The 19,367-nt window shown below is 39.2% G+C and overlaps 1 protein-coding gene across 2 annotated transcripts; it reads right to left on the minus strand.

Moving 5' to 3' along the window:
• Positions 1–4: 4 nt before the first annotated feature.
• On the minus strand, positions 5–18,579 carry stx17 (syntaxin 17). Of its 2 annotated transcripts, none has more exons than XM_041793227.1 (7): positions 18,495–18,579; positions 17,132–17,325; positions 16,960–17,025; positions 11,956–12,264; positions 8,518–8,568; positions 5,332–5,418; positions 5–2,611 (listed from the first exon to the last, which is right to left on the minus strand). In XM_041793227.1, exons 2-7 carry the CDS (start codon positions 17,252–17,254, stop codon positions 2,357–2,359), a joined length of 891 nt encoding a protein of 296 aa, XP_041649161.1. In that variant the 5' UTR covers positions 17,255–17,325; positions 18,495–18,579; the 3' UTR covers positions 5–2,356. The 2 variants fall into 2 exon arrangements, with proteins under 2 accessions (XP_041649161.1, XP_041649160.1); XM_041793226.1 differs by having other exon boundaries at positions 18,383–18,552.
• Between the last annotated feature and the right edge of the window lie 788 nt (positions 18,580–19,367).

A 19,367-nucleotide genomic window follows, 5' to 3' on the forward strand; every position in this document is an offset into this window, starting at 1 on the left:
TGTGGGTAGTCCAGCCTTTCTGGTAGGAGGTTTTTTTTTTGTTTTGTCTCACTGACCTCATGGCTGCATCTCAATATGATCAACTCTAATTCATTTGTATAGCACAAATTAATACAATATGCTAGTCTGAAGTAGCTTTATCTCCATATCTTCTCCACACACACACACACTCTGAAGGAATAGAATATTTTTCAACTCTGAGGGGCGCAACTTAGTTTTCAGGAGATGGAAGTTATGGAGAGAAAGCTACTCCACCCTATTGAGGTGCACCTTTAGCCTCCCCCATGGTACTAAATAGTCATAATGATGTCTCTTACAGTGCTCATAGAAAGAATTACCCCTCTTGGATCTTTTTATGTGTTACTGTTTTACAGTAAATCAAGGCCAATGTAAATACTGTAATGTGAACCGATTTTGCATCATGTAACCAAGCATGCTGGTTTTATCAGCTCATGTCCAAAGTGACATCTGAGAGTAAGTACAACACAAGCAAAGACCTAGTCAGGAGTTTATCCCATGTGGAGGCTTCTCTCTACAGGCCCTAGACAGGCTGGGGTCATGGAATGTTACAATTCTGCATTAAATGCAGGAACATTTCAGTAGAGACATATTTTTGTATGCTTAGTTAATGGAATGACTCAAAACATGAATTCAAATCTTACAGTGATTTAAATGAACAGCAATGCAAATAGCTGGAATGAAAAGGCCGGCATCCAGAATTTTTGTCAGGATTTTACAAGTTCTTAACTTGACTAAAGTGAATTGAACAGATTTTTTTTTTTCAGATGTGCAAAGCATACTTATAGAAGTAGCCCTGCATCTGCTACTTAAGGTGCCTCTAATAAGTATAAGCCTTATGTTTGGACATTCATACTTATGCAATCAAGAATTCTATTAACTGTATCCCAAACTATTGTGTACAAATTAGGCTTTTCTCCCTGTTTACGGCAGTCTTACATGCTGATGACCTCGTTGACTTCTGTAAAACAGTAAAACATTCAAAGTCAAAGTGGGGTGAATACCTTTTAAGGCCCTTTGTTGCCATGACACCTCTGAGTTGTGATTCCACAAATCAAATAGAGGAAAACAGTGGTTTGAAATGGTGTTTAAACATGATCATGACTTTATGAAATGGCTGTTTTGTTTTGCTGTTAACCTGTTGATAAATGTGTCATTACACAGAGGTAGAAAAGACTTTGTCCGTTCCAGGGTTTTAAAAAGCCAAGTGACAAAGGGGAAGAGGCTTCGTGATCAATACAGTATGCCACTTTATACCAGTTCTTTAAATCTGGTTTTTTCTCTTTATATGTCTGAGGTTTTTGGTACAAGTCTGAATTCCTGAGATCCATCAAAAACGGATGAGTCTTAAGAGGAAGCCAGATTCAGAGTGTGGGGGACTCATTACGTAGTTTGTACTGTGTGTCCATAGAGGCCAACAGATGCCAACTTAGTGACATATCAGCCCACATACAGAAGAGCAAATGAGGGGGGAAGCGTAATGCCATTTCTTAACCGATCATCTCAGAGGGGAGGAAGGGTAAAAAATGAAGTAAATTAAAAACCATTTTACAGGATATTGTGTTGTCTGATGTTTGTATTCATGGTGGCATTTTTGGTTTTATTTATCAAACGACTGATAAGACTACTGAAAAAAGTATTGGCAAAAAACAGCAACAGTCACATCAATACATGGCGGGTTTTTACTCCAGGCCTTCAAGAGGTCTGGACTGTGGCACTTTGGTGCTTTTTTGTGCAATATTTGCTCTCATACTTTATACAACCATAAACAGTACAATCAAACATCTAAGCAGGAAACCTTTTCATTACATTATTAGGTTAATATAACACTACACTGATGTTAAGAAAAATAAAATCATACAGTAGTCTAAAGCAGCTGTTCACATTTGGATACTGCATGAAGAAACACGGAGGCATGATTATTAATAAACTTTAACCCTGGCATGAAGAGTTATCAGGAGAATAAGATGTGGGGGCAAAAACGCATCTTTGTTAGTGATAACATCTGATGAAATGGTCTCAGTTGTTAAACTGATTACATTAATAAGGTACTGCAGATAATTTTAGAGAAAATTTGCACCAACCATATGAAAGTACAAGCTGTAGTGTTAATGACTGCGACTCTGTTCACAGTTAAATCACTTGTGGTTTCATGTCCTTAGAGGAGCACCATTGATGTCTTAAAATCAAACTCTTAAATAAGGCTCTTGTTACTGTTTAACAACTGTGCTAGTTGATAACATCTGATATTGTCCTTAAGGCGTGTGATCAGGATGTGCTTCTGATTGCTCAGTGGTTATTAAGTGATGATACCAGAGGACTGGACACAGAAATCATGTCATTTGTCTTTGTTGGACTCTGGTTCCGTTGGCGATTCTGGCAGAGGTGCTGTCAGTTGTTTCATGTGCAGGTCCACTTGAGCTTTACGGTGTTTCTGAACCAGATTCCCCCCTGCAAACCCTAAGGCGCCCCCTCCTAGAGCGGCAGCCACCCCTGCAGCTTTGAACCCAGCCAGCAGGCCAAGAGGACCTCCTATCACTCCGCCCAGCAGCGCCCCGGCAACCGGCAACACCGCCAACTTGTAGCCCACCGCCTAGGGAGACAGGAAGAAGAGATATGTTCTAATTTAACACCCACAAACATAAACCTTTGGCAGCATCGGTCAAGGCTTCAAGACAGTCTGCGTGAGGGTTTTGACATGTCTTTACTTTCATGATCACACATCGACTCACGGGAGAACGGAAAAAAGCTACACAAACAAGCCTGCAAATGAAAATCAAGCGACATCAAAGCTGTTTCATTATCTGCATTTAGGAGAAATCAGAGAGATGTGGCCTGTGTGTTATTACGGCTGCTATCATCAGAGTGGAAGGTGCTTTTTTGCTGATGACAATTAATGACATACACACACTTGCACAGGGACACACATTTGATTAACACTTCACCATTAAATTAATCTAGTTCAAAAGCTAGCGTTGCTTGTCCCAACCCCTGTGGCAGTCGAGGGAATTTTAATTTCATCTGAGCAGAGTTAAAAGGAGTCTGGGTTCAGGTTGTAGAGGGTAGAGGAAGTGTGTGTGTGTGTGTAATGCAGTTTGACCTGATGACAGATTACAAGCTTTCAAACACGTGAAAACATCTGACACCCTTCTCATCTGCTTTATCTCTCCACACCTCCCCCCCTTTGCCTAATGCGCAGACAGTGGTCAACCTTTAGTGCATTGCCATTTGGGTGAATTATATTAGAGATTTATGTTTATTTTGAGAAAAATATATAATTAAAAAAATTATTCATTAAACCTAAGGACTTTATTTTAAAACATTAAAGTGCAGGATCAATTAAATCTAATTTGAAAAGCTTATTTTTCTCTTTCAAGCATTCAGTATAAAGAAAAAAAGTTGTGGCTTAATGTGCCTACATATTCACTTATTCAAGCTGCAGTCTTTACATAATGGTAAATCAGAATTAGATTAAACCCAAATCCTAGGATTTAGAGCCCCTGTAAAGCAGTGGATCTCAACCTTTTCACCCTGGGACCCCCCAAAAGAAGGCGCCAGAGACAGGGCTGAATAATACCCAATTTATTCAACCACATACCTCCAACATAACAGCCTAGTTTGGTAATAAAAACAACATACAGCTCTCAACAAGATCATTAAATTTGGCTGTAGAATTATTTCAGCTGGATCTTTAGCCCCTGGCAGTCTTGCTAAAGACTAAAAAGAAAGGACTACAAATGGCCGGGGACACCTCACAGACCCACCAGGTAAACATCATATCGGGACAACTCATGCTATGTCTAGCTTTGGCCCCTCCACCATAAAGCCCATTAACACATAAGGCCCCTCCCCACCCTCAGTACAATTATTTACTCATTTATTCGTGATAATCTTTTATCTGATTTTATCTGACTGGATATATTTTAAAGTACTATTGCAATTTAAAATGCAATTGTCTTTTTGTTCCTCTTAGATTTCAACTAACATAAGCAATAAATCATTCTATATCAAAACAAACACAATAGATTAAACTAGGGCTGAACAATTAAAAAAAATCTTTCAATAAGGAAAACAAACAAAAAACAAGAAAAGTAGGATTTTTTTTTTTCAGGCCATATTGTGATTTAGTCAAAATATTGATAAATTGCCCAGCCCTAACTTCTCCCTAACTGTGTTGAGTTTGCACTTCTTTTACACCTTACTAAAAAACAACTTATTTATACATCGTGCATGTTGCACTGGCAACCAATTTTACTTCTTGCAAAGTAAGGCGTTATGTTTAGCTGGTAATATCTTGAAATTAGAAGTTAATCTTGACATGACAGGTTAATATGGCTTATATTTAGTGTTATTAGATTGTTTTTAAATAGACATTAGACAAAACACACCTGCTAAGCTTGAGCTTTTGCAGCGTGAGTACTCCTTTGTGAAAGGATGTTGCAAACTTATTGGTTAAAAATTGTTTTGTAATGTTTTCAGTGCCTCAAAATGCATTTAACTCATCTTATTAATCATCTGGTAATCAAATCACAGTTACCAGAACAAATTATACAGTCATACAGTCACAATACAGTGATTTCAGGAAAAGTGCCTTTAAAAAGCTCAACATGCAAAGCAGTGTTTCAATTCTGGTTATTTGCTGTCCAGGGAGCATAGAAATCACGACTCTGTCACCACCACTTTCTCTGAGAGTCTGTAATTATACTGTAATGAGTTCACGCCTACATTATAATCCTAAAAGTGTAAGGCAAACAGATCAGAATTAAGTTCTTCAACTACTACAAGTGTTTTAACCTTTCTTGCTAAGGAAAACACTGCCAGTAAAGTTTGAAAATTTTTTTTTTTTTTTTTTTACTTTATTCAGGCATTTATGTGTGTTTTATGCATGTTGTAGATCCACACAAACAGGTGATTCATTCAGAGTATAACAGATGAGAAGTTCAACAGTTCAAGTGTGTCGTATGTGTGAAGAACACTGAGTTGTCCTCCTTGGTTTCACTCACTGTGTAAGAGTGTATTGAATTGATAATAGAGGCTAAATGCTGCTCTTGAAAAACTATTAAAGAGTCATTCAAACCTCTCCTTAATGCCACACACACAACACACAAACACACACTCTCTCTTGTCACCTCTCTATCACTCTCCTCCCCTCCTCTCCTCTCTCTATTTCCTTAATTGCATCTTTCCTCCGTATTCGAGCCGATCAATAGGGACAAACGCTGCGGAATGGCTGGGAGGCAAAGTGCCATCGATCTCCCAAACACCACACACACATCAGATCATCATGACATGCACACACATATATACACACACCTTCCCCAGGCTCTTGGTCCCCTCCTCCACATTGGCAGCGGCTGTGTTGACGTTGTCCTCTATGCTGTCAATCTTCTCCTGCTGGGACTGATGCACAGAGGTTACACACATAAATACCCACATTTACACACACATTACACACACGTGTGACGGAGCATCCACCTGTCATGTGTTTTTTTAATCTTTCAATTCTGCTCCATGGCACAAGATAACACAGGAAGGATGAGTGAGGGGTGTGTAGGTATATTCAAAGGAGATTTAACAGGGGGTGGGGCCACATGTCTGTGTGTCTATGTGTGTGTGGCATTGTGTAAATCTCATGAAATATTCAGAGTGGCAGCTGTCTCTCTCCATGTGAGGGCTGGACAGACACAGTGACCAAACAACAACCAGAGCACTTTTCTTCTTCTCCTCTTCCTCATGTCTCCTCAGCACCTCCTGTCCCTCTTTGACCTCCTAAAGCTGAACTAGAAATGACATTATCTTACAGCTCCACATCCCTACAGTACTCACAGATTATGTTTCTAATGTGGTCTTTATTTTATTTTTAAAATCAGTTTCTCAGACACCGAAAAATTCAGCCACAACATTTGTGAAAGAAAGATTTAGCTAGTTATCAAGCTGCCTTACTCCATGATGGCCCTTTTATACAGATTTGCCTGTGACCCACAGATCATTGTGGGGGAACTCTGTCTGCCCTAAAGAACAATAATTAGACTGTCAAATATTACTACACAGTTGCTGGATAGTTTATTCAAAGGGCTGTTGACAAGACTGTAAAAATTTCAGGCTACATAGTCAGCAACCCTTGTACTTCATATTATTATTAATTAAATATACTTAAGACCTAAAGCTTCAGTCCTTAAAACACACTTAATAGTGTAGGGAAGGAAAATGAATAAAGAAAGGGACTTCAGCTGAAGTAGGTCTGTTGGTCCAGCCTAAAACTCCATTAACTCAGCTGTTTGTAGAGCTAAATGTTTGTATCAGTAGAAATGTTCATACCTGCCGATACAGATATCATACAGATAATTATTGTACATCCCTAGGAAAAAGGTTGGGAAACACTGTATTTGATACAAAAAAAGAGAAGAATATTTTTATATTTGAGAAGCTTAAGCATCATGATGGCAGCCGGAGGTGATTTTTGGACCACAACTTTAGGGATGCTCAGCTTCAAAACATCTTCAAAAGAGACTGTGACATGTCGTGCGACATGTCTTGCAACACGAGTTTCACTGAGCAAACAGTAATAAACAAACATTACTTATTTTACAAACAGTAATACTAAGCTACAGCTTTTAAGGAAAATGAAAGATGGAACATACTGTTTTCACATATTGCAGGTCAACATCATTGTTTCCATCATCACTATAATTTTGACCTACTCTATTTTTACCTGCCTCCCACAGATTAGTACCTTTACCTGCCTGATGAACATCACCTTCATATCCAATTGATTTTAGTACTTATACACTAATTTTCTGCTAGTCTGCATACTTCTGCTCAATTAATAATTGTAATTTTTATTCTGCTACATTAATTTGAAAACATTTATTCCTTTATAGATTCAGGTTAACAGAAGAAAAGATGATATTTCATTTAGATAACAGTGTACTAGGATGTGAGAGAAATATGCAGGCTGCTAATAAAATCATCATTTAGAATTATTATGTGTTATGATAAACTCTCTTTATCCATAATCTATTGAACAGGATGCTGTATTATAACGCATCATAGCTCCCTTAGTAACATGAAAGCAACTGTATGGGAGGACAGGATTGTCTTTTTTTTTAGATATGATAGCATGTGTAAAGGAATACGTAATATTGACTCGTACTTTACTTCAGTGATAGTTCAAAAATAAAATGAAGATTGCTCATGCCTCTGCTATTATTTTAGGGGTGCTGAGCTTGAAATAAGGGTCTAAAATCACCTGAGATGGCTGTTTTGTTGAGCAAGAAAAGGCTGTGGTACCTTTTGCATCCCTCATATCCTTTAAAAAAAACAGCAACTAAATTTTTTTCTAAAATAGTTTTGTAAGGAAAACAAAGATTTGTCTTTTTTGTTAATATGCTGCTTTGAATCTTTTCTTTTGTAAACAATGAGCTCTTTAAGTAATAAATTATGTTAACAATGATTTATCTGTGCTTTTTATTTTCTTTGCTTTGTTTTAATAAAAACATGCTCTATTTGGAAACTGTGACTTGAATCTGATAAAACATTATTAAAAACCCATGTTAAACTTCTTATCAACCTAAATGAGTAATTAAAAGATATCAGACACTTCAGCTCTGTTAACCTCATTTACTCCCTCTGTAATGATGATGGTTCTAGTAAAAATAACAGGGTTAATAAAGTGCCTACTATATAAACAATCAGGCCATGATAGTTTTAGTACTGCATAAATTAAGGTGGCAAAAAAATATTAGATTTTGAATTGACTCTGGAAACACAAAAAAACCCCTGCAGATAAGAATACAGACAGCAGAACAGACGTTAACATGACGCATGTTCAGGAACAGACACGACCACACTCTCAATAACTCAGTATTTCCACTGTGGCTGAGCTCTGGAATATTTCTCCCATAACGACGTCTTTCACCCTCGAGACACCACAACAACATGTCTATGCTCTTTCTGCCCCTGTTTTTTCTTCAGCCTAACTACATCTTCACTCTCTCTTTCTGTTAATCTCTCCCTGTTCCTTTCTCTCTCTCTCTCCATCCCTCAGGATAGAGTGATAATCTGCACCGTCTGTTCTCCACCTGCTCCGATGTGTCCCTGGTTCCTTCCCTCTCCCCCTGTGGACAACAGCTCCTCTGCCCCCAAATCCTCCCTTTCGCTCACCCTCACGTCTACACCTCAATCTCTCTCCCTCTGTGGTGGAGGGCCTCTGGGGCCCCAGCAGCGCTGAGCTGATCTGTGTAACCTCCTCTCACAGGAGCCTTAACCAGGCAACACAAGCATACACGGTCAAACACACACACACACACACACACACACACACACCCCCCCACACACACACACACACCACTTCCTGGAAACGCTATAGGCGTACAGCCTCTGTCACATTGTTATTGGCTCACAGGGGTAGCTGTGCACACATGTATGAGAGAGAAATACATACAATGTAGAAATGTAACAGTCAGGAAGCACACAGAAGAATTGAAAGTTCAAACTCACATGAACGAGCAGAGAGAACTCTGTCACTAAACCACAAAGCTCCTTCAGATCCTAGAAAAGAGACAAAGTTCATCTTATTTATTGCATAATGATCCTATCATACAAATCTAAAGCACGTTTAACAATCACAATCAACTAACAACAGTGAATATTTACATTAGATGTATGATTGTATGGTTTGACGTAAGCATATCTGGAGGTCAGGAGAGGTCAGATCACTGAATGACCATACAATCCTGATAAATAATATAGTCAAGGCAACAGATCACCAATGAAAACTAACTTTGTACTCGTTGAATTTTATGCTTTGATGTAATTTAACATAGGCCTTTTTTAAAGGTTTTATTTGTTTTATCACAGTTGATTTTCTTAATCACTAAAATAATTGAAAACCATTTATCTACTTCAGTTTGAGGCCCTGATTTTAATGCTGGGTCACTGTCACAGAGTTAATTTATTCATAAATCTAATAGTTAAAGCTTCTTTCACAGCTGAACATCAAAATATACCACAATAAATACCATACTGTGGACTTGTTAACGAGGTACTATTGTACCATTAGATTTTACCATTACATACATTAGATACAGCCTGGTATGGTCACAGCTCACAACTCCTCTCATGCAGACTACAATGAAAATCACAGTTGTCAAAAAGCACCTATCTCGCTAATAACTCTATGAGCAGTCTGTTGTAAGGCAGGCAAAGAAAGCTGTATCTGAGTTGACCCACATTCTTTACTCTGAGTATCACCTTCATTCTCAGGATGGAGATGTAAGGTCCTACAGACCAGGCAGAACTAATACAAACATTCATTTGTGCCCATATCCAGTCAGTCTCTGAGTAACAGAAAGTGTAAGATTTGCCAAGGTATCGTGCAATATGGCAGTGTGTCACTGCTGCCAGAAGGTTTTTATGTGTTGGAAATCTTGTTAGATGGAATTACTGCTGTTACAGGATGTGCCATTTTGCATTTCGTATGATCTCTACTTATGTTTTATTAGGGATCTAGTATCGAGGGTGTGAGGACCCTATTGAAATCCTTAGGATTATTAATATTACTTTATACGCTTGGCTGGAATTTTGAGTATCTGAACATGCACGAAAACTCATGAAAATTGGCATGGACATGTGGCCTGCTGGAAATTTAGATATTTTATAGATCCCCAATACGAGTGTGGGAAATTGGCTCAGCAGCGCCCCCTAGACTCATGAAAAAAGACAGCCCCTAGACGCTGTTTCACCTACAGCAATTAAAATTGGTACACATATTCAGCTTCTTAATATGCACAAATAAAGTCTGTTATTGTCATGGTGAACTCCAAACATGAAGTCCACCATTTTGAAAATATGTGTGAAATTTTGCAGTTTCCTGTGGTCCCTCTGGGATTAACTTGTCCGACAGCGTTCATTACAACTATGTGAAATTTGTTTTATGGCTAGAGGAGACATTAATGAACAAAAGGTATGCTTCTTTTGTACAAAACTTAAAGGGTGTGGCCATGGCAAGCCCTCAAATTTGCATATTTTTTATGAAAAAGGAAATTGCTTACAACTTAGCTGTGCATAGTGCTAACTGAATGAAATGATTCACGTATCATGAGAGTTCATTAATAGAAATTTGGTCTTTGGGTGTGGCTTTATGGCTCAGTGGCGCCCCCTAGAAAATAAAAAAAAATCAGCCCTGGCAGCAAGTTCAACCTTGGATTTGAAAATGAAAGGTATATGTATCTTGCAAGGACCTACAAAAAAGCCTCGTGGACCCACATTGCCAAGTGGGAAGTCTGCCATTTTGATTCTTTGTAACAACATTGGTCAACCCTAGCCCTTTCCAGGGGTTCTTGCAGGAGTATCTCCTTTAAAGGCATTCTTCTGATTGACTCAAAACTGAGTAGTCTGCTAAAAGAGACCTTTGTGAAGAAAACTTCTGAGGCTCATGTACAAAACTCAAAGGGTGTGGCCATGGCAGCTCATCAAACTTTGATGTCCTAAAGTGACATAGAAACAGACTTTGTTTCAAATAAACAAATGCAGCTCCTGTAAACTTGACCAAATCTGCCATGAAATTGGTGTGAAACATCCTTTAAGTGTTCCCATAGTATATATTTTCAAGCCCACAGATCTGACACTACATCTGTTACCATGGTTACCCATTAGTCACAATGAAAGAGAAAGTAGTCTAGTCAAGAGTTCTGAAGAGCCCCAAAGGACTTGTACTGCCATGAAAATAGGTGGGAATAAGCACAGTGAAGAAAAAAAAAAGTTGCATATGGGTTTAGTTTGTGGGCGTGACTTAATGGCTCAGTGGTGCCCCCTATAATTTGTTTTAAAAATTAGCCCCCACACCACATACAACCTAAACATTTGAAAATTTGTACACATACACAACATAACAGGACCTACAAAAAGCCTTTTGACACATGTCACAAAATCAACAGGAAGTCTGGCATTTTGAAATTTAATTTTTGTTAAAAAAAAAAAAAAAAAAAAATATTTCAAGGGATCCTTCTAGAAATAACTTCAGGGAGTCTTCTGATCCTCTTGAAATTTGATCTGCAGCTAGAAGATTTGCTGCTTTGTTTGTGCAGAATATGACCCAGCCGTTACACAGGGCATAGCTGCAAATTGACTCAGTGCTGTCATAACTGGAAATATTGCATATTTCAATGGGCCTCCTTTTTTAAGACAAAGCAATATTTTATGGCATGCTTTAGTCGGCTACACTGTGTATTACTGTTTTATGTTGGCTATAATGGACATGACACATCCGGGAAATATTTTGTGTTTGAAAGATGTCTCTAAAACAATGCATTAAGCAGCTATGCCACAAGGCCGTTGTGCACCAAACCCCGAGGTCCGTGAAGGTACTAGGGCCTGATCAGTGCTGCTTGCAGCCCTAGTTGACTTTGTTACTGTGGAACAGACTACATGACAAATTTCCCTGCAGGGATATTAAAGTCTGTCTTATCTTTTAGTTGCTCTCTTTTGGTGGATCATGATTATTCTCTACATTCATCTCTGAATTCTGCTGCCCAAAAGTCCCACATTTGTCCTGAGTATGGTTCATTTGGAGATCTTTGTTATTTTTTTGATCAGGCCAAATTTTCATATTGTGCGTTTGAATTTGTAGTGTACTGAGGCCTCATGCACGTGACAGTGTAACTTGATAAAGGGAGCTCTAAAGTCATCCTTATACAGTTCAATTAAATAATTACACTACATGTCTGCAGTGTCTCCCTCACTGACAAAGTATTAACAACAGTTGATTGGTTTTGGTGATCAGTGAGTAGAAGCACTTATTCCTTTCTACTGATAATGTATTGTTAATGAATTTCAGTCTATAATGATCAGTGGCAGATCAACTGGGACATCCCTTGTTCATAAACAATAAAGCAATTAGAAAAAAGCCAAAACATTTGCTGCTACAATCATTCACACCTCCTCCAGGTTGTCCCAGGACTCCGCTGCACTCTGATCCACAGGGATTTCTGGGAGACAGAGCTGCATTTGCCTGTCAGACAATGGCTCTTCATCAGAATTGTGACTACTGTATACACAGCTGGATGGCTGACTTGAAGGTGATGATGCTGGCTGAGGTACTGGGTTTGAGTGTGAGAGCAGGAAGTCTTGTGTGGCAGCTAAGGCCTTTTCTCTGACTGGCTTTACAAGTGCTTCCAGAGAGGCAGCATCTTCGGCACGGACCCGGGCGCACAGCTTCTCCATCTCTCTGATGTTAGCTCTTAGCTGCTGCAGGGACACAGAGAAGAGGCAGAGAGGTCTCAGTCAGAGTGAACGTAAGGTATGACATTTTCAGAGATGAGGAGAAAATGCAAAGTGCTGTGATTAGAAGTATTTAGAATCCAATACATGTATCAGAAATGCCTCAGATACAGCCTACAGTGTGGTATTGCGAAAAAAATCAACTTTTTCCTCTTACTTAGAACAGTTTCCCTCACAGCAACAAAATATATTCTGTCAATTGACCCTACTGTTTAAAAAAAAGTAGAACTGATTCCAGGTAAACATTTATGTGGCAAAGAGCATAGCTACAGACATTTGCTTTCAATATAGAGGTTCAGAATACTGACAGTTCTTAACCACATGAAAAATATGCAATGTTCTATCAAACTCTAACCTTGCAGAGCAAAATGAACTGGCCAGACTCCATGTCCTTCACCAGACAAATCCATCTTGCAAAGCTCTCCTCAGCAACATTTGTGGTGAACCAGACGCTGTTCAGACCAATCAGTGTCATTTGAGGAAAACAGTGTGGTAGCTACGGGCGGGGTTTAAGTTGTACATTGAGCTGACAATAACTTACGTGTTACTCGTGGTTAGATCGGTGGAGTATAATGGCAGTTTGATCACATCTGGACCACATTTCTTTATACAATAAAGTGCAAAAAACAGCAGTGAAAGGGGTGTGTGGTGTGGGTCTGCTGGAGGAGCGGAGCTCGGCTGTAGCATTGGTATAGCGGCAGTTTAATCAGAACTCGACTTTATCAAAACCAGAGCAAATAGCCGCACTGTAAGCCCCTCTTAGCAGAGAAGAGATTTTCACTCTTCTCCTGACTGGCTGCAGCCTTTAATCCACATCATAATTCACAGCTCCTAAACTACGGTAGCATTTACCGGTTCGCTCTAATTGGCCCGTGTTGAATGTGACGGATAGAACGTTCATCCAATCACCTTCAAAGAATTTTTTTTAAAGTCCTACCCTTCGAAACGCTTTCTGTGGGAGCTGTCCCTGATGAATGTGAAATATACATGCAATGGATACATGAAACAGTTTATCTGGGGTGTATGGTTAATTAAAGTCTTCATTACTGTGGTAAAGGTTAAAGGGATATTTTGCCATTTTTGAAGTTAAGTTAAATAAGGCAGGGGGTGTTCAAACTTTTCAGACCCGGGACCCTCTATGTAATCAAAGGTGGTTGAAGCATTGTTGAACACAGCTATGCAAATTTAAGAATAATTGCTTGCAGGATTTTTTTTAAATTTGACTTGAATTTCAGCATAAATCTAACAAAAGACCATGCTTTAATTTTACATTTAACCATTTCATGCATATATTTTTACAAAAATGGGTAAAATAAACAATTTGAAATAATTATAAAATAGTCTGTTTTTGGAAGGCATCTGGTGACCCCCTCTCAGTGTCTTGGGACCCCCAAGGGGGTCCTGACCATGACATTGAGAACTACTGGTTTAAGGTACTTGGCAGTTACGGTCTCCCCTAAGGCGCGGACTTTGTCATTTTTTCAATAGATTATTCCCATGCCCCTGGTAATATGCAAGGACATCCAGAGCACGACTGGGGCTTTTACAATCCTCTTTCCTGCCTAACTGTGCCCTCAGGCAGCTTACTTGCCACATCTATGTCTTACTACAGCCTCATTTTTTGGCCCAAACATGCCTTTAAGTTCTGGACAGTATTGTATCCATGAGACAGACAGCACAACAAGGTATTCTACTTTACAAATGTATACTTCTATGTTACCTGTTAGCTTATAATTGGAGTCAAGTCGTTCACTTTTGTCTGTTACCCTGGTTGGACAGAGGTGTAATGGTAGGTCAAACATCAAACTGTGCTACTAGAGATAGATGTGAAATGGTAATGAAATGCAGATATGACACTGGGGAACACTCTCCCTCTTATTCCGTCTTGTGCCCCGAGGGTGACAGAAGGATTACATCCCAGCCATCAGCCCTCTAGGCCAAGGCACGACCCAGACTCAGGGGTCAATGTGCTGCCGATAACATATTCTGCTAATTACAGAGCATGAATAAACATACATAGGAATAAAAAGTGAAAAACACACTGATAAACACAGAGACAGCCAGGTCAACAATCTGTCAAAGAGCTTGAAATTAACCATGACCATACACAAAAACACACTTAGTAGCAGATATTCATGATAGAGCTGTACCTACCACTACACAGTGTTTTACCGTGTGTATGAAGGGGAAGTCTGACTGAGCTTTCTCTCTTGTTGGGTAACCATGTGCTGGTCTAGAAGAGGAAATTTCAATCAAATAGTGGAGCATGCAGTTTGCCTTACTAGGAGGAGGGACAATAAAGAGCTATGAAGATGATTAAAACTAAGGATGATCTTTCCATCTGTCTCCCATCGTTCTTGTTTATCAATCTATCTACACTATGGAACATGCATACGCTCATATACACACGAGAAGTAGAATAGACGATGTTCTGCTCTGGATTAACATCATGAAGACATGGGAAAGCACTCGCCATCTGTCCCTGGGGTCTGCAGGGTAATGGTGAGAGGATAGGTGTGTGCCTGTTTGGAGTTATTTCACCATCAGAGACATGGAGGCTTCCAGGCAACAACTTCCCCTGAGGCATTCACACCCACCATGTGAACAAGTAAGCAAGCACTTACACACACAAGAGATGATCTGTTTCAGGTTTGGTAGGGGCTCTTTTCCTGCCCTGATTTTAAAGACTGAGTTTCTGAGCATAGATAATATAGATAAAAGTATCTCTCTAGGCTTGAGCAGGGTGTTTCTAATAGCATACACAAGCAGAAGAAACATTTTATTTATGTAGGCTGATTGAAAATAAATGTGGTTGACTTATTCTATTCCATCCCTTTGCTTCCCTCAGTGGATGTAAATGTTTGGTTATAACAGAGCTAGATGCCATTGGTAAAAATGTTTTTTTTTTTTTTTTTTTTTTTTTGTCAAGCACAAAAAGCAATCCTTAATTACAACTAGCAAAATTCATTGCTGAGAAAAGTAAACAGAAAATTTTAAAAGCTTCAGAAACTGCAAATTAGTCAGACCTTTTCTGGAAATCTCACTCTTAAGCTGCTGTTTTATTTAATTCTTTTCAAGTGTTACAAAGTTCACTTTGCTGATGGAGGACTGCTGGGGTCAGTCTCTTGGTTCAGTCAGGAGGAAAAAGGTTTTACACCCAACGTTTTGCAGGATCAACTTCATATTTGCAACAGAATGATATAGTCATATTAACTAATTTTAACAGTAATTTAATTAAGCATGACACCGTGGAGCAAGCTCAAAATCATAAATGCTTCCATATAGTCATGAACAAAAACAGATGAAGTGTAAACAAAATCACAACAATTAAGCATTTCCCTGGAAGCTCAACTGATTTGGGATGTAAAGCAAATTATTAACTTTTTAAAAACAATTCCATTGTTGAATCTGTCCTAGCCTTTGCTATCATCTCTTTGTTTAGCAGTCTTTCATCAAGAAGAAAAAGTTTGAACCCATTGTTATGTTTGCCAATAAAAGCAGTGGCAAAATAACTAAACCTGAAAAGCCAATGGATTGGTGAGATTTCAGGTGGTAGCTACAGGTGAAGCAACAGTTGTACTGCACGACATTAAACACTGGTGACCAGCGAAGCTATTACGTCAGGTGTAGCTAGCAGTTTTATCAGAACTGGAAGACATGTCTTTATTAAAAGAAGGGCAAAGACTTGCGCTAAAAGCCTTCCTTATGGGAACGATGCTTTTGCTCTTCTCCTGACTGGCCTCCACATGAATTTGATTAACCAACTGGCTGTACAAATAGTGAGCAATGATAGCTGCACTCCGGCACTGCACACACCAACTACATCACATGTTTCATCGCTCTGATTGGCCCATAATGAATGAGACAGACAAATCATTTATCCAGTTACCTTCAGAGAGTTTTTTCAAAGCTTCTGCCCTTTGCCAAACACAGACTATGGGTAGTTGTCTAGATGGATGCCCAAGCACTAGATATGTGAAACAGTCTATCTGGTGTGTCAGGTAAGAAATTAACCAGATGTGTCTCAAACCTTTTAAAAGAGAGTAATATCTAAAGCTCAAGACATGGTCATGTCCAGAGCATCCTCTCCGTGCTAAATTTGAGCTCCTTACCTGTGTAAGGCGATTTTAGCAAAAGGCAAAACCCAACATGTTAAAAATTATTTTATCACTCAAGCGATAACACAGATAAACATCAAACTGAAGCCTTAAGAAACATTTCATTTTTCAATACTGATGTCTTACAATGCATTTTAGGATTGTTTTTCTTTCAGTGTCCTCTAATTGTGTGGCTGAGTCTGTTCGACTTTTTATGTGTTATGGTTTCACCAAGCAGCAAAGCAAATTTCCCTGAGTGGAAAATAAAGTTGCAGCTGTTTTTCATTTTTAACTAAGTTTGTAAGGTCAATGGCAATTCATGAGGAAAAGCATAGTCTGCAGTTGCATGGTCATGCTTTTTCAGGAATTTTCAGAGGCAATGAGTCACATCATCTTCCAAACAATCCCCACATTCAGAAATCTGCAGGGCTCTGACTAGAATTACATAAAAACTGCCTCTGGGATGATGTAAAGATGTTAGTTATGGATATGAAGTCTGGTACGATGAAGATTTTATTGAGGAGCTTACTTGTTGACAATATTAAGTTTGAGTATTATCTTATACCTGAACAGTTCTGCTGGCGTTGATGTGCTCCTGATGAAGGCGATCCCATTGTTGGCTCTGTTGGTACTGCAAAAATCAAGATAACAAAATGATGCGTTATCCATCTGTGGACCGGACGTGACAGAGCGGATGTGAGGGTGCGATCAGGAGGGAGCCAGATTTTAGCCGTCACCTTCAGTATGTTATTGTGGTGTTTCTGTAGCCTCTCCAGGTCCGTGGGAAGAGCCACTTTAATAAACTTGTGGATCGGTGCCTCCAGGCGCCTCAGTGTCAGCTTGTTGCTTTCCTCTGCCATGTGTCCCACCGACTGCCTACAGCCAACACCTCTGTGTAACTTGGACACTGCACCTGCTCGGCTTTATCTCACTGCCCCCACAGTAATATCATCAGAGTAAGAGTTAATAAATACGCAAGTCAAATGAATAAACTCAATGACGCATGCAACTTTTAGCCCACACATCTAAAACTGGTACATTCGTGAGACTCATTAAAATAATCTGTTTGAGGCAAAAGAGTAAATGACGTCTGATGGCCGACAGCTACATTGTAAAAATGGGGAACAATCAATTGGTCATACTATGAAGTTTTTCCTCAATCAATAACCGAACACGTCATATTTCCAGCTCTCTAAATACATCTACTAATCAGAAACAGTACGGTTAGGTCGTTTTTTGGGAAACATTGGATCTGTAAACATAATCTTTCGCTAAATTTCTTTGTTTTCCAGGCAAACTAGAGTTAAAACTGACAGAAGAAAAGATTTTATTGGCATGCAGATGTCTTCATCAGCGTCGGCTACCTGCCAAATAGTTGTGAAAAGTTGAACATTCTTTTATCATGGTTTCACTAAACCCAACAGAGAATCATCCTATAGCTTGTTTTGTTGACAACTGAATGATTTTCACTTTATAGAGGACTGAAGTAAATCCTATAAAAAAAATACTGGCATAAAATGCCGTTTCCATTGCTTAATCATGCACTAAAGTCACATGTTCATGAAGTTCTGGTAAGATAATCCGCTGTATAAAACTGGGTTACTTATCACAATATTAAAATTAAATGATTTAAATAACTTTTTATTCCAATGTGTAACGGTTAGTAAGAAATGATGAGCTAATACTGACACTACATGAGTCTGGTTTCGTAGCACTTGTCCCCAGTCCTCTGAACAGAAAGTGATAGTGTTAGTCCACGTTTTAAAAAAGGCTTACATGAGACTAAATGCGAATTACACGGACTAGCACGGTTTAGCTTTAAGCTAGCTAGGACACCGAAGCTGACTCCTAGCTAAAAGCTAGTTTATATTTGCAGGGTGTTTGGAAAGTGACTCGCTTTCTTCTCAAGTCTAGAAATCTTCAAACACTCTTTTCTGTCGACAATGAGTCAGCCTAAAGAAACTTAGGAACAACACAGCAATACCCACCGCCGAAAATACGAGGAGAGTGTGGATTAGACTTATATTCGCTGGAGACTGTTATTAGCCGCCATACTATTTAAAAAAAATAGCTACAAGGTTCCATTATAATCAACGTTACCTCTGGGTTTTGACACTTTCCTTGTTTGTAAACAACTACCTCCCCCCCAGTACGTCCACGAATAGTTTCCGACCTAAACCAGCACCCACAGCAGAATAAGTTCCTCATTATTAACCCCTGACAATGCCCCTAATGAGACGTTTGTTACAGGCTACTTTGGTGGAATAATCCTGCAGGATTTTGAGGTTTCATCCGTCGTTTTGATTCTGTTTGATTGAGATTTTTTTTTGTTAGAGAAAACATATAAAAGTAGATAAAAGTGAAAAGAGTCTATAATCATTATCCACACATGCAGGGGTGTCATATAGAATTCTGTGGCCCCTTAAAACTTATCACTGTGGGCCCCCCATCCCACCCCAAGCATACTTCTTCTCCTTCTCTGGTGTTTAAGGGCAGCTGGCATCCATGAAGTTGCATTACTGCCACCTTCAGTTTCTCATCAGCTAGTCACTCGGTCCTTTTATATTCTGTTAAATAGTCAGTCAAAAATGTCAACACCTCCTCCAAATTCCCTGAAAATACAATGGAATAAATTATTAAAGAAAATCACTTAACTCAATGGTGATACAGTCTATTTCGGCCTTGTCTTTTTGTGCCTTTATTAAAAGAGAAGGACAGTGGACAGAATTGGAAACAAGGATGAGAGAGCTGTGGAGAGAAGTGCAGGAAAGTGCCACTGGCCAGATTTGAACCTGGGATTAGTCCTGTGTAAGTAACATTTAGTGTGACATGTTTCGTCCATGTCGTGTTTTGGGACATAGATTGGGGTTCCCCCTCCGCCTCAAATTAGCTGCTGTGAGTGGGCCTGTTGGATTTTTCCACTTCCGTTTTTCACCACCTTTTACCTTTGACATTCAGACCAAACCCCCCACA

This window comes from Cheilinus undulatus, linkage group 8, assembly GCF_018320785.1.
Source record: "Cheilinus undulatus linkage group 8, ASM1832078v1, whole genome shotgun sequence".
NCBI lineage: Eukaryota > Metazoa > Chordata > Actinopteri > Labriformes > Labridae > Cheilinus > Cheilinus undulatus.

What these genes read in the sequence shown, in the direction of transcription:
- stx17 (XM_041793227.1), bottom strand. Translation starts at nt 17,254, where the DNA reads ATGGCAGAGGAAAGCAACAAGCTGACACTGAGGCGCCTGGAGGCACCG. An exon ending in AGTTCTCTCTGCTCGTTCAT is followed by an intron (nt 5,419 to 8,517) that starts GTGAGTTTGAAC and finishes TCTGTGCATCAG; the next exon opens with TCCCAGCAGGAGAAGATTGA. An exon ending in GGACCAAGAGCCTGGGGAAG is followed by an intron (nt 2,612 to 5,331) that starts GTGTGTGTATAT and finishes CTGTCTCCCTAG; the next exon opens with GCGGTGGGCTACAAGTTGGC.